Below are 11,838 nucleotides of genomic sequence, written 5' to 3'. Positions count from 1 at the left end.
TCCCACTCCTTCTTTCCCCATAGCCCTGCAATTTTTTCCTTTTCAAGTATTTATCCAATTCCCTTTTGAAAGTTACTATTGAATCTGCTTCCACCGCCCTTTCAGGCAGCGCATTCCAGATCACAACAACTCGCTGTGTAAAAAAAATTCACCTTGTCTCCCCTCGGGCTCTTTTGCCAATGACCTTAAATCTGTGTCTTCTGGTTACCAACCCTCCTGCCAGTGGAAACAGTTTCACTGTCAAAATCCTTTGAGCTCTGGGAGAGTACTCTTTGCCTAGTTTAGTATGATATCTACCCCTGTATACACAGGGAGAATATTATTAATAAAAACAGAAAATGCTGGAGACACTCATGCAGGCAGTATCTGTGGAGAAAGTTACAGGTTGTTGAGTTTTCAGCAGAACTTTCATAAATTGGGTCGATGAGTTAATCTCAGGAACTACTATTCACGCACATGTGCAATTTCAACAGAGGGGAATAAAGTTGCTTGCGCTATGACATAAATTTTACCAACCATAACGTGTGACATAAGAAAACTACTAGGCACTTGGTCTAAGCGTTAAACAAAGCTTTAATCAACTGTTTTACAACATGGAGGTCTAGTTGTGTCCTTCACTAGTTCCTGTTAAGAATGTCCTGCGCAAGCTGGGCCTGTGCCCGAATATTTATACTCTCCCTGGACAGCGCCACCCGTAGGCCACTCAGTATTAGTTCATAAGTCTTTCTTTTATGAATGACTGATTCATGTCAACGTGTGCGTGCGCTGCCATTAAGGGACAGATTAATTTTACTCCGAGTCCTGATATCCTGCAATTCATTCCCTGAAATGTTCCATAACTGTGATCGGAAACTGAAAGAGGAATAGCATCTGTGAGAGTTTAATGTGCGCTAGAAGTGTTGATAAGATTCATTTTGCGTGACGGACCATTTCTATAATTTCGACTTGTTTTTGCATATAAAATGGCAGTTTGATGTAGTGAAGGACTTTACTCAACAGGGAATAAAATGGTATACAAAACTTGCTAGCCAACTAGAAGAGGAAAGTGGAATCAAAAGGAGGCCTGAGATCATTATTACCGACACACAGAGGGAGAAATTCATCATAGCCCTGACATGAATCAGTCATTCATGAAAGAAAGATTTATGAAATAATACTGAGCGGCCTACGGGTGGCACTGTCCAGGGAGAGTATAAATACTCGGGCACGGGCCCAGCTTGCACAGGACATTCTTAACAGGAACTAGTGAAGGACACAACTAGACCTCCATGTTGTAAAACAGTTGATTAAAGCTTTGTTTAATGCTTAGACCAAGTGCTAGTAGTTTTCTTACGTCAAGCCCCGTTTGGAGAGATAAATTAAGCCAGGCGCGAATGTTTCTAAACTTTTTAAAAATTCGGTTTAGCACTCCAGGAAGGAAATGAAGTGCTAAATCAGGCGCTCCACTTCCTTCTTAGGGCGCTAATGTTGGAAAGCGGGGCAGAGACTTCAGCAGCGCTGCCGCGTTCAAAGGCTCCTTCCCTCCCTTAAAGGGACGGGCCATCGCTGCAGGCTCTGCAATTTAAAAAGTACCTACGTGGACCACCCAGGCAGCTGCGATCCCGCACAAACAGGAACCCGCGAAAAAAAACAGAACAAGGAAGGTCAATTTTTTTTCCACTTGCCTCGGCCACCTCGCCTTCAATCATCGCCCCCGGAGTGGCTGGCCGCCCGATGCTCGCCTCCTGCAGCTGTCGGTGTTTTCGACCGGCGCTGCTGCAGGGGGCAGAAGTCAATTTCGGGATTCGAGGCGCTACCGGGGCAATGCGCATGGCGATGACATCACCATCTCCGGCTGAAGGAATTCGGGGAGCAACGCCGTAGCGCCGCCACAAAACTCCCGCTGAATATGGCGGGAGTCGGTGTCAGTGCCGCGCGCGGTCACAAAGCCATTCGCGCCCCGAACGGGAGGCGCAAAGGCACCCAATTTCACCCCCCTAATGTATTATACGGTGCAGGATTAGCGGTGACAGTAACTGTGAAAGATAGTCATTATTGGACATTAAAATTCTCTTAGAAAACGGCACACTGCAATCTCACGAACTATTGCAAGTCAGTGTTATGTGTTGAATATAAAACGACACAAAGAAGGGATGGCACATTTGCATTCTGAGATAAGTGAATGTACTGTGACTGCAAAATGTTAATGATCGCTCTGGCAAATCGAACTCCCGTGAAAAAGGTCGGACATTTGGAAAGGGGCTCTCTGAGTGTTTGGAAGGAATGCCCACTGCTGCTTTCCCCAGTTTGACTGACCGAACGTGTAGCTTAACATGCCGGGCAGATCCAAACCCATTTCAGCAATTGACTCAAAGCACTAGATGATGAAAACGCTACTAATCCTTCTAGTCTAAGGAACAGATGGTAGAAGATCATGTGATCAAATGATCCCATCAATACAGTCCCGCTGATTTTACAGTCCCTGTATTGATTAAGGAAAGCCATTGACATTTAAAGTGTGCGCCGCTAGTTAAAGGGATTCCTCTTCACACCGTCCTACCTTTCATTTCATTTTAGGTTGGAATTGAATCTTCCATTCATACCTAGCAGAGGTGGAAGAGTAGTGATTTCCCCTCCCCCTGATCACTGACTATTTCTGACATAGCAGATTTCTCTCAAAGTGGCTGAAAACCCGACTCATCGGGGAGAATCGAACGCAAAGTGACCAGCAAGCTCTCCTCCACTCTTCACTCACAATCAGAAACAGTTGGAGTGATAAGGTAACAGAGGAGGCGAAATTGGGTGCCTTTGCGCCTCCCGCTCGGGGCGCGAATGGCTTTGCGACCGGGCGCGGCGCTGACATCCACTCCCGCCATATTCAGCGGGAGGTTTGCCGCAGTGCTACAGCATTGCGCCCTGAATTCCTTCGCCCGGAGATTGTGACGTCATCACCGTGCGTATCGCCCTGGACCCAAAATTGACTTCTGTCCCCTGCAGCGGCGCCGGACGAAAACACCGACAGCTGCAGGAGGCGTGCATCGGGCGGCCGGCCACTTTGGGGGGCGATGATTAAAGGCCAGGTGGCCGAGGAAAATGGAAAAAAACCTTACCTTTCTTGTTGCAGTTTTTTTGGTGGGTTCCTGCCCGCGATCGATCAGCTTGGCACTCTGCTTGAGTGTCGGGCTGATCACGTGGGATCGCGGCTGCCTGGGTGGTCCAGGTCAGTACTTTTTCTATTGCAGAGCCTGCAGCGCTGGCCCTTCCCTTTAAGGGAGGGAAGGAGTCTTTGAACGCGGCGGCGCTGCACGGCCCAGTGTGCAGCACTGCTGAAGTCTCCGCCCTGCCTGCTGCCGATTACACTCCAAGAAGGAAGTGGAACGCTTGATTTAACACTTCACTTCCTTCCTGGAGCACAAAACTGATTTTTTTTTTTAAAGTTTAGAAACATTAGCGCCTCGGTTTTAAAATTTATCGCGCCAAACAGGGCTATAATGAATGTCTCCCCCATTATCTCTTGGTGCTTGTGGTAACTGAGGCCCATGAGTGGTGGGACTAGGCTGAGATTAGTCAGGGACTCAATTGCTATCTGTGCCTTTTGTAAAATCAGTGGAGCTTTTTTCTCTGGAGAAAACCTTTAGTTCAGCAATGTTCAATCATGTCGGCTGTCAACCATATTTACCAGTTTCTCGGTAGGCATTACATTCAGAAGCACTCAAGCAAGATTACTATCTTATTGATCCCTCAACCAACATCACTAAAACAGATTATCTGGTCAATATCAGATTGCTGTTAGTGGGAGCTTGCTGTGCGCCAATTGGCTGCCATATTTCATGCATTCCAACAGTGACTACATTTCAGAAGTACTTCATTGGATGTAAAGCACTTTGGGATGTCCTGAGGTGGTGAAAGGCGCTATAGAAATGCAAGAAACAAAAGAAGGCCCAGCAGCGCCTATATTTCCTAAGGAGGCTGAAGGGATGTAACCTGTCACCCCTGATCCTCTCAAATTTTTACCGCTGCACAATAGAGAGCATCCTGACGAACTGTATCACAGTATGGTATGGCAGCTGTAGCTACTATGACCGGAAAGCCCTGCAGCGGGTAGTCAAAACTGCCCAACGCATTACCGGCACCCGGCTACCGACCATAGAGCACATATACCAGAAACGCTGTCTACGGAGGTCACGGTCCATCATCAAAGACCCTACCCACCCCAGCCACAGTCTGTTCGCCCTCCTGCCATCTGGGAGACGCTACAGATGCATTCGCACCCGTACGACCAGATTTAGGAACAGCTTCTTCCCAAGGGCTGTCATCCTACTGAACTCCACAAATAAACTCTAAAGCCTGCACATCTGCCAATGCACTTTATTATGGTTATGTTTATGTTAATGTATTACAAGCCAAATGTATGTTGAATGTTTAAATGTCTTAATCTAAATGTACACTCTCGGGAGCCGCAAGCCTACATTTCGTTGTACTGCACATGTGCACTAACAATGACAATAAAAGTTGATTTGATTTTGATTTGATTTGAAGTCTTTCATCAATGGGATGGAGAACAGGGCCAATTCTATAACGGGTAGCTGTGACAAAGTTTTTTCTTCTAGTGTTATTTCTGAATAAGACTCAATAGAGGCCAGGCTAAATCAAAGAACACTAAATTGCAGAATTTTATTTTTCTTTTATACATATTAAAGTGCCGTGGCTCAGAGGCAGCACTCCGCTCTCTGAGTCTGAAGGTTGTGGGTTCACAGTCCCCACTGCAGAGACTTGAGCACAAAAATCTAGGCTGACACTCCAGTGCAGTGCTGAGGGAGTGCTGCACTGTCGGAGGTGCTGTCTTTTGGATGAGATGATAAACCAAGGACCCGTCTGCTTTCTCAGGTGGCCGTAAAAGATTTCATGGCACTATTTCGAAAAAGAGCAGGGGGAGTTCTCCCCGGTGTCCTGGCCAATATTTATCCCTCAACCATCATCACTAAAACAGATTATCTGGTCATTATCACATTGTTGTTTGTGGGAGCTTGCTGTGCGCCAGTTGGCTGCCGCGTTTTCTGCATTACAGCAGTGACTACACTTCAAAAAGTACTTCAAGTGCTTTGGGATGGAAAGGTTTCATATAAATGCAAATCTTTCCTTATATCAAATACTGACTTTGCACATGTTTAGTATGAGATCCAGCCAGGCTTTGAAAGCTACTCTATAGTTTAAAGAGGCGGCCTCCAGGTGCTGTTTACTATACAGGCAGGGAGGGAGGGAGGGAGGGGTTGGTTTGTGGGATGGTCAGACTCCAGTTCCCAGAGTGCTCCGCCTGTTGGAGATCTGGAGCCCCGAGTTTCCGCTGCGATTGCAGGATTGACTCATCCAGCTCCAGAATGTGAGCGGCGGAGCCGAGTGCGAGGAGGGATCTTCACCAGACACTGATCCGCTTTCAATTACACTGTGAAGGACGGAGCAAAATATCACACACAGGCAGCAGAAGGTATGTCGGGGGGTGGGGGGACAATCTTTTAAAAGATGATGATACTGGTTGCATTCTCTTTGCTAGTGTAATTGTGAAATCGGCGCTAATTATTTCCAAGAGCTTTTCCCTCTTCCCTATTCTTCGGAGGCAGAGAGCACTCAATCAATCCAAAAAGAGCGTGCTTGCACCCGCGTGTGCCTAAACTGTACGAGATGTTTGTTTCTGGCACTAGAGTTTCTGGGCAGAGACACTTTGGGCGTTGGTTTGAAGGAGGGCGACTGAAGTTTCTCGCCTGTGATTGTGGGGCACTTGCCTTAAAACCACACTGCACGGTGGGCAGATGGAGAAAGTTGAAGTTCCTTAATTTCTGGTATTTTTTTTAAAATTTCAATTGCTCTGCTCGGGCAAGTGCTGGGGCTTTTAAAAGCCCAGCTCACCGAAAACAGGCGATTTAAGATAAGTGAAAGGCGATCTCACCATCTGCTGCCGGCAGTAATTTGATTTTAAGCTAATGGTTCTCCGCGATCGTAAAGAATTTAAAGCGACACGATCGTGGGAAATGGGGTGGATTTTTTTTTAAACCACTGCTGCGATCTTAGTGCAAGTGTTAACAATGTTAACTTACACCGCATTCCCTGCACATTGTCCTTAGCGACAGTTGCAGGTTTAAACCAGCCGTGCACTGTGGACTGAAAGACTCTTTGAGTCGAGGGGCTGTGCCAGCCCTCGCTGTTAGTCGATTATTTTGACGAACTTGTCTTTTCTGTCAACAGAAGGACGGCTCCGGTTGGTCATTCCCAATTTAACAGCTGCCAACAAATGCATGGGCTGGAATGTATTCCGCCAGAGCGAGGGGCTGACTTACCTTTCAATTCCAAGCAATAGAACGGGAGAGATGGAGAAGGTACCGAAACACATTGATTTCTGTGTGACTTTGAGCCACAGGCAGAGACTGGTGCTAACTGTCTCCTTCGGGTGCTGAGGGTTGATTTGTTTCCCAGCCGATACCCAGCTTTGCTGTGTGCCTCCCTGTATCTGCACAGGTAGCTGGGCTTTCGTTCAGATATGTCTTGAAGGACACCCACTGATTCGGAGGGAGGGAGGGGAGACAGAGAGAGAGAGAGCGCATTTTCAAATGGCTTCTGTTGAATTAGTTTTTCTGGGCGAAGGAAGAAGTCATCCCGGTGCATGGAAAGAATTGGACTGGGGACTGCCCTATGAGACTTATCGACACCTGAGCGCAAAGGACATCAAGGTGTGCTGCGACCAGGATCTGGAGACATCTTTCGCATACGTTGATGAAAATGTCAACTTGCAATATGCAAGCTCCCCCCTGTCCGACAAGAGCTACGCTGTCCAGTCCTACCACGGTCCTTCCAGCGACACCAGGCACGCACCCGAAGGCTTGCAAGAACTCTCAATCATGTCTGACGATGACAGCTCCTCCGAGAGCTCGGACTCGCCAGTGGATTATGGCTTCATCAGCGCCCTGCTCTTCCTGTTCAGCGGGATCACGCTGGTCATCATCTCCTACGCGGTCCCCCGCGACGTGACTGTGAATCCAGACAGTGTCTCAGCCCGGGAGATGGAGAGGCTGCAGAAGGAAAGCGCCCGGGTGGGTGCCCACCTGGACAGGTGTGTCATCGCTGGGCTTGGCCTGCTGACCCTCGGGGGCATGCTCCTCTCCACCTTGTTAATGATATCTATCTGCAAAGGCGAGTTATACCGGAGGCAGAGGTTTTCATCTGTTGGGAGACCTGGGAAGATTTATGGGTCGTTTAACTTTCGCCTGAGATCCCCAGGTCCCAACAGTTCGACCCAACGTTTCCCTCTAGATGCAGAGGAGACGATAACGATTGATTAATGGTATTGTATGTTGTAAACATTAAATATATATATATATATATATATATAATTTGTTCTTCACACAGGTTACAATTCTAAAACTGTCGAATGTGAAATAGCCACAACATCTCATCAAATTCCCACTCCTCCAGTCTTCTGTAAGGGAAATCAGGGAAGAGAAAATGAGTATCCCTAAGCAAAGTTCACCACTCTGTCCTCCCACCCAAGATATTAGATTGAACAAATATCCGTAGGTCATTTCACACCTGCCTGGGTTCAGTCTATCAATATTTCTGAACTTTGAAAAGATTCACAGATCCGGTTACTCCCCCACCCCCAACCCCGCAAGTGATGTTCTTGTTAGTCTATTCACTCTGACCTGTTCATGGGAACAGGAGGAGGCCATTCAGCCCCTCAAGCCTGTTCCGCCATTTAAATAGATCATGGCTGATCTGCATCTTAACCCCAATTACCCACCTTTGATCCACATCCCTTGAAATCCTTACCAAATAAAACTCTGTTATCTCATTCTTGAAAAAATCATTTGACCCTCCGCATCCACAGTCTTTCAGGGGAGAGAGAGAATTCCAGATTTCCACTACTCTTTATGTGAGGAAGTGCTTCCTGACATCACCCCTGAACGGCCTGGCTCTAATTTTAAGGTTATGCCCCCTTGTTCTGGACTCCCCCCACCAGAGGATATAGTTTCTCCATATTTACCCTATTGAATCCTTTATCATTTTAAACACCTTGATTAGTTGACCCTCAACCCTCTAAACTCATGCATATAAGGCTGATTCCAAATTAAACTTTTGTAAGCCTTTCCCTTTTTCAAAAAAAGGGTTATTTTCTCTTGTTGCTATTTAGAGCACTTAATTTATTTGTGTTTTATAGAACATCAAACGTGTGTTCTTCATCAGGAGCATTTAACGTTGGTACAAAGAGGAATCGCTGAGAACACTCAGCAGGTCAGTTAGTATCTGTGGAGAGAACAGGTGAGTTAAGAATTCAGTGTGGACCCTAGGTGATCTCTCCACCCCCCCCCCCCCCCCACACACACACACATTTAACTTTGGTGCCTTGGTCTAATCCAAATGAAAACCAATAGCTTTTCAACATTTGTGAGGTTTTGATTTAATTAAAAAAACATTTAAAAGCCACGTGATTACTTAGTGATATTAAGCCATTTCTTGGATAGCTCATTCAAAGACCCGCCAGATGGGCTGAATGGCCTCTTTCTTTGCTGTAAGATTCTATGATTCATTTTACAGACTGCAAAGTCCTGTTTCTCTGAGTGTGACTTGTGCACCAATGATTTGAGCTATTCACTACCACAAGTGTCTGTAATACCACTGGTGAATGAACTGCAGGTTAACTCAATCCAATCTACCAGAATTGCAACCAATATTAAAAGGGATCTCGAATAGATTTGATTGTGTTTTATATAGATATTTTACACCTCTCCACTCCAGAAAAGGTGTTGCAAGTTGAGCAGGACTGTACCGTCAGTGTGTTATTTTGCTCTTACACTGTATTTATACATCACTGTTCTTTGTTACGAATAATATGCAAATAAATGTTACTTTAAACTTGCAGTATATATATTTGTTTTTAAAGATAAAATGCAATTGTTCCAAAAGTGCAAACCAATGACTAGGGCTGTACATTCTTCATGGTCTTTACACAATCAAACAGGACAAATTTCACAGGTTATACGTGGGATTCATTAAAACAATACAATGACAGAAACATTTGCAACAAGGAAACATTTGTTGCCCACCAATGTCTGTTGCCTCATTCTATTCTGGCCCAGTGGTTCTCCAATTAGTTTGGGTTGTACCCCACCAGAAAGTTCTCACAGCCTCTTGTGCCCCACTAGCTATAGACACCAGCTATAGAGTGAGGGCCTTGAGGACTTTGGGTAAGTCTTACGTTGTTTCCTTTATGGAGGAACCTGGCTAGCAAGGTTTGGGGTCCTAAAAGGGGACTAACTTAATAATAATTAAAAACAAAAATCATATACAGAATCTTCAAGACAAGGCAGGCGGTTAAGAAGGCAAATGGTATGTTGGCCTTTGTAGCGAGAGGATTTGAGTACAGGAACAAGGATGTCTTGCTGCAGTTGTACAGAGCCTTGGTGAGACCACACCTTGAGTATTGTGTGCAGTTTTAGTCGCCTTATCTGAGGAAGGATGTTCTTGCTGCAGTTGTACAGGGCCTTGGTGAGACCACATCTTGAGTATTGTGTGCAGTTTAATCGCCTTGTCTGAGGAAGGATGTTCTTGCCATGGAGGGAGTTCAGTGAAGATTCACCAGGCTGATACCTGGGATGGCAGGAATGATGTATGAGGAGAGATTGGGTCGATTGGGCTTATACTCGCTGGAGTTTAGAAGAATGAGAGGGGATCTCATTGAAACTTATAAAATTCTAACAGGACTGGACAGACTAGATGCAGGAAGGATGTTCCCGATGGTCGGGGAGTCCAGAACCAGGGGTCACAGTCTAAGGATAAAGGGTAAGCCATTTAGGACTGAGATGAGGAGGAATTTCTTCACCCAGAGAGTGGTGAACCTGTGGAATTCTCTACCACAGAAGGCAGTAGAGGCCAATTCTTTAAATATATTCAAGAAGGAGTTGGATATATCTCTTAAGGCTAAAGGGATCAAGGGATATGGGGAGAAAGCAGGGACAGGGTACTGAATTTGGATGATCAGCCATGATCGAATTGAATGGCGGAGCAGGCTCGAGGGGCCGAATGGCCTACTCCTGCTCCTAGCTTCTATGTTTTTATGTTTCTACATTTTCCTTACCCTAATAAGACTTGCTTCTTGAAGCTGCTCCAATTCCTGTTTAACCGTCTCGTGTTTACTTCCCAATTCCTGGTACTGAATTCTACCCCACAGCTGGCAGCTCGTACTCAGCAGGCTGGATCCTCACCCGGACACCTCAGCTCCCAGCTCATCCTCTGAGTTTTGGCGCACGGGAGCTCCTCCTTTTCCATTCCCATGTGCTCCTCCGCCCTGGCTCTGTGCTTCCTCCACCAGACATAGGGCCCAACACTACCTGAGTGAGGCCCACAGATTTAAACTTGTGTGTGATTCCTCGTCCTTGAAGGCAATGGTTGCTGGTTGTCTCTGTACCACAGCAGTACATTGGCAGATTAATTACACAGGCCCCTTTCCAATTACACAGTGCCCAGGCAACCTGTGCAAGCTATGAAAATGATTAGCCCTACCAATTACATTACTGTATAAGTATCAAATTGTATATCGACATATTTAATGCAAGTATTTAATGCCTTATTCAAATGTGTCATGTTTATTCTACTGATATGTTCAATAGTTTAACGAAGAAACAATTGGTTTAAAATAAAGTGCTCTTTCAATTGCATTCTAAGTGTTTACAAAACTGTAGTATCTTACTTTCTCTCGTCCAGTATTGAAAATAATGCTGTCTTATTGCAGTCATTAGGTTTCAGTCAGAGTTCTATATTTAATTCCACTGCTCTACAATCAGACTAATACATTCCTATTTAAATCCTTCAGGCAAAATTGCTAATAATGAAGAGCTTACATTTCCTGACCTCAGAACGTCCCAACGCGTTTTACAGCCAACAAAGTATTTATTGAAGTGCAGTCACTGTTGTAATGGAGGAAACACAGCAGCCAATTTGTGCACAGCAAGGTCCCACAAACAGCAATGTGATAACGACCAGATAATCTGTTTTAGCGATGTTGGTTGAGGGATAAATGTTGGCCCCGGACACCGGGGAGAACGCCCCCTGCTCTTCAAATAGTGCAGTGTTTTTTTTTACATCCACCTGAGAGAGCAGACGGATCCTCAGTTTAACATCTCATCCAAAAAACCGCACCTCCAACAGTGCAGCACTCCCTCAGTACTACACTGGGAGTGTCAGTCTAGATTATGTGCTCAAGTCTCTGGAGTGGGACTTGAACCCACGACCTTCTGACTCAGAGACAAGAGCTAATATTTTAATTTGTTTGCTGATGACTAGAATATAAAATTTTTGTTTTTGAAATGTTATACAGAAGTATAAACTCCTACACTGATGGAGAATTATGCTGCTGGATAAAGGTATAAAATATGAATCGATTTACTCTAGTGTCCAGCTGTTTAATCATAATGTATCAAAACTGAGTTAGGTACAGATTGATTTTACATCGTTCTTTAATATTTCAAATTGAGATCACCGCTTGTTTTAAACACTACTCTACAAAACATTTTCCGAGCAAAATCTGTTCATATTCACGGGTAACGTTGGTTTTGAAATTTACAACTTTTTTTTTACAAAGTATGCATGAACAGATGAGATATTTTACTGTCTGATTTACAAGCACAAAGCTGGTGCTCCTGTGACGGATTGCCTTAGCATCACAGACGCATAGCTTTATGGTACCAACAGATGCTCAAGCCAACCTTTCTGTGGATAATGTAATGGGATATTCTGCCAGTCAGCATATTTTCATCGCTTTGATATCTAAATTGCATTGTATAAAATGCTCGTCATAAATAATATATCAAATAA

General features: G+C 45.1%; 1 protein-coding gene across 1 annotated transcript; it reads left to right on the top strand.

The window, feature by feature from the left end:
- Window positions 1-5,311: 5,311 nt before the first annotated feature.
- tmem74 (transmembrane protein 74) lies at window positions 5,312-8,884 on the top strand. Its single transcript, XM_085993723.1, has 2 exons — window positions 5,312-5,464; window positions 6,220-8,884. The coding sequence occupies exon 2, from the start codon at window positions 6,582-6,584 to the stop codon at window positions 7,308-7,310; it is 729 nt and encodes a 242-aa protein (XP_085849849.1). The 5' UTR covers window positions 5,312-5,464; window positions 6,220-6,581; the 3' UTR covers window positions 7,311-8,884.
- Window positions 8,885-11,838: the final 2,954 nt, after the last annotated feature.

This window comes from Somniosus microcephalus, chromosome 7 (assembly GCF_052327205.1).
Source record: "Somniosus microcephalus isolate GS21.2 chromosome 7, FLI_Smic_1.0, whole genome shotgun sequence".
NCBI classification, from domain to species: domain Eukaryota; kingdom Metazoa; phylum Chordata; class Chondrichthyes; order Squaliformes; family Somniosidae; genus Somniosus; species Somniosus microcephalus.
This window is presented reverse-complemented; position numbering and strand designations above follow the sequence as displayed.

Coding starts and splice junctions, on each gene's coding strand:
- tmem74 (XM_085993723.1), top strand. CDS start 6,582: ATGGCTTCTGTTGAATTAGTTTTTCTGGGCGAAGGAAGAAGTCATCCC.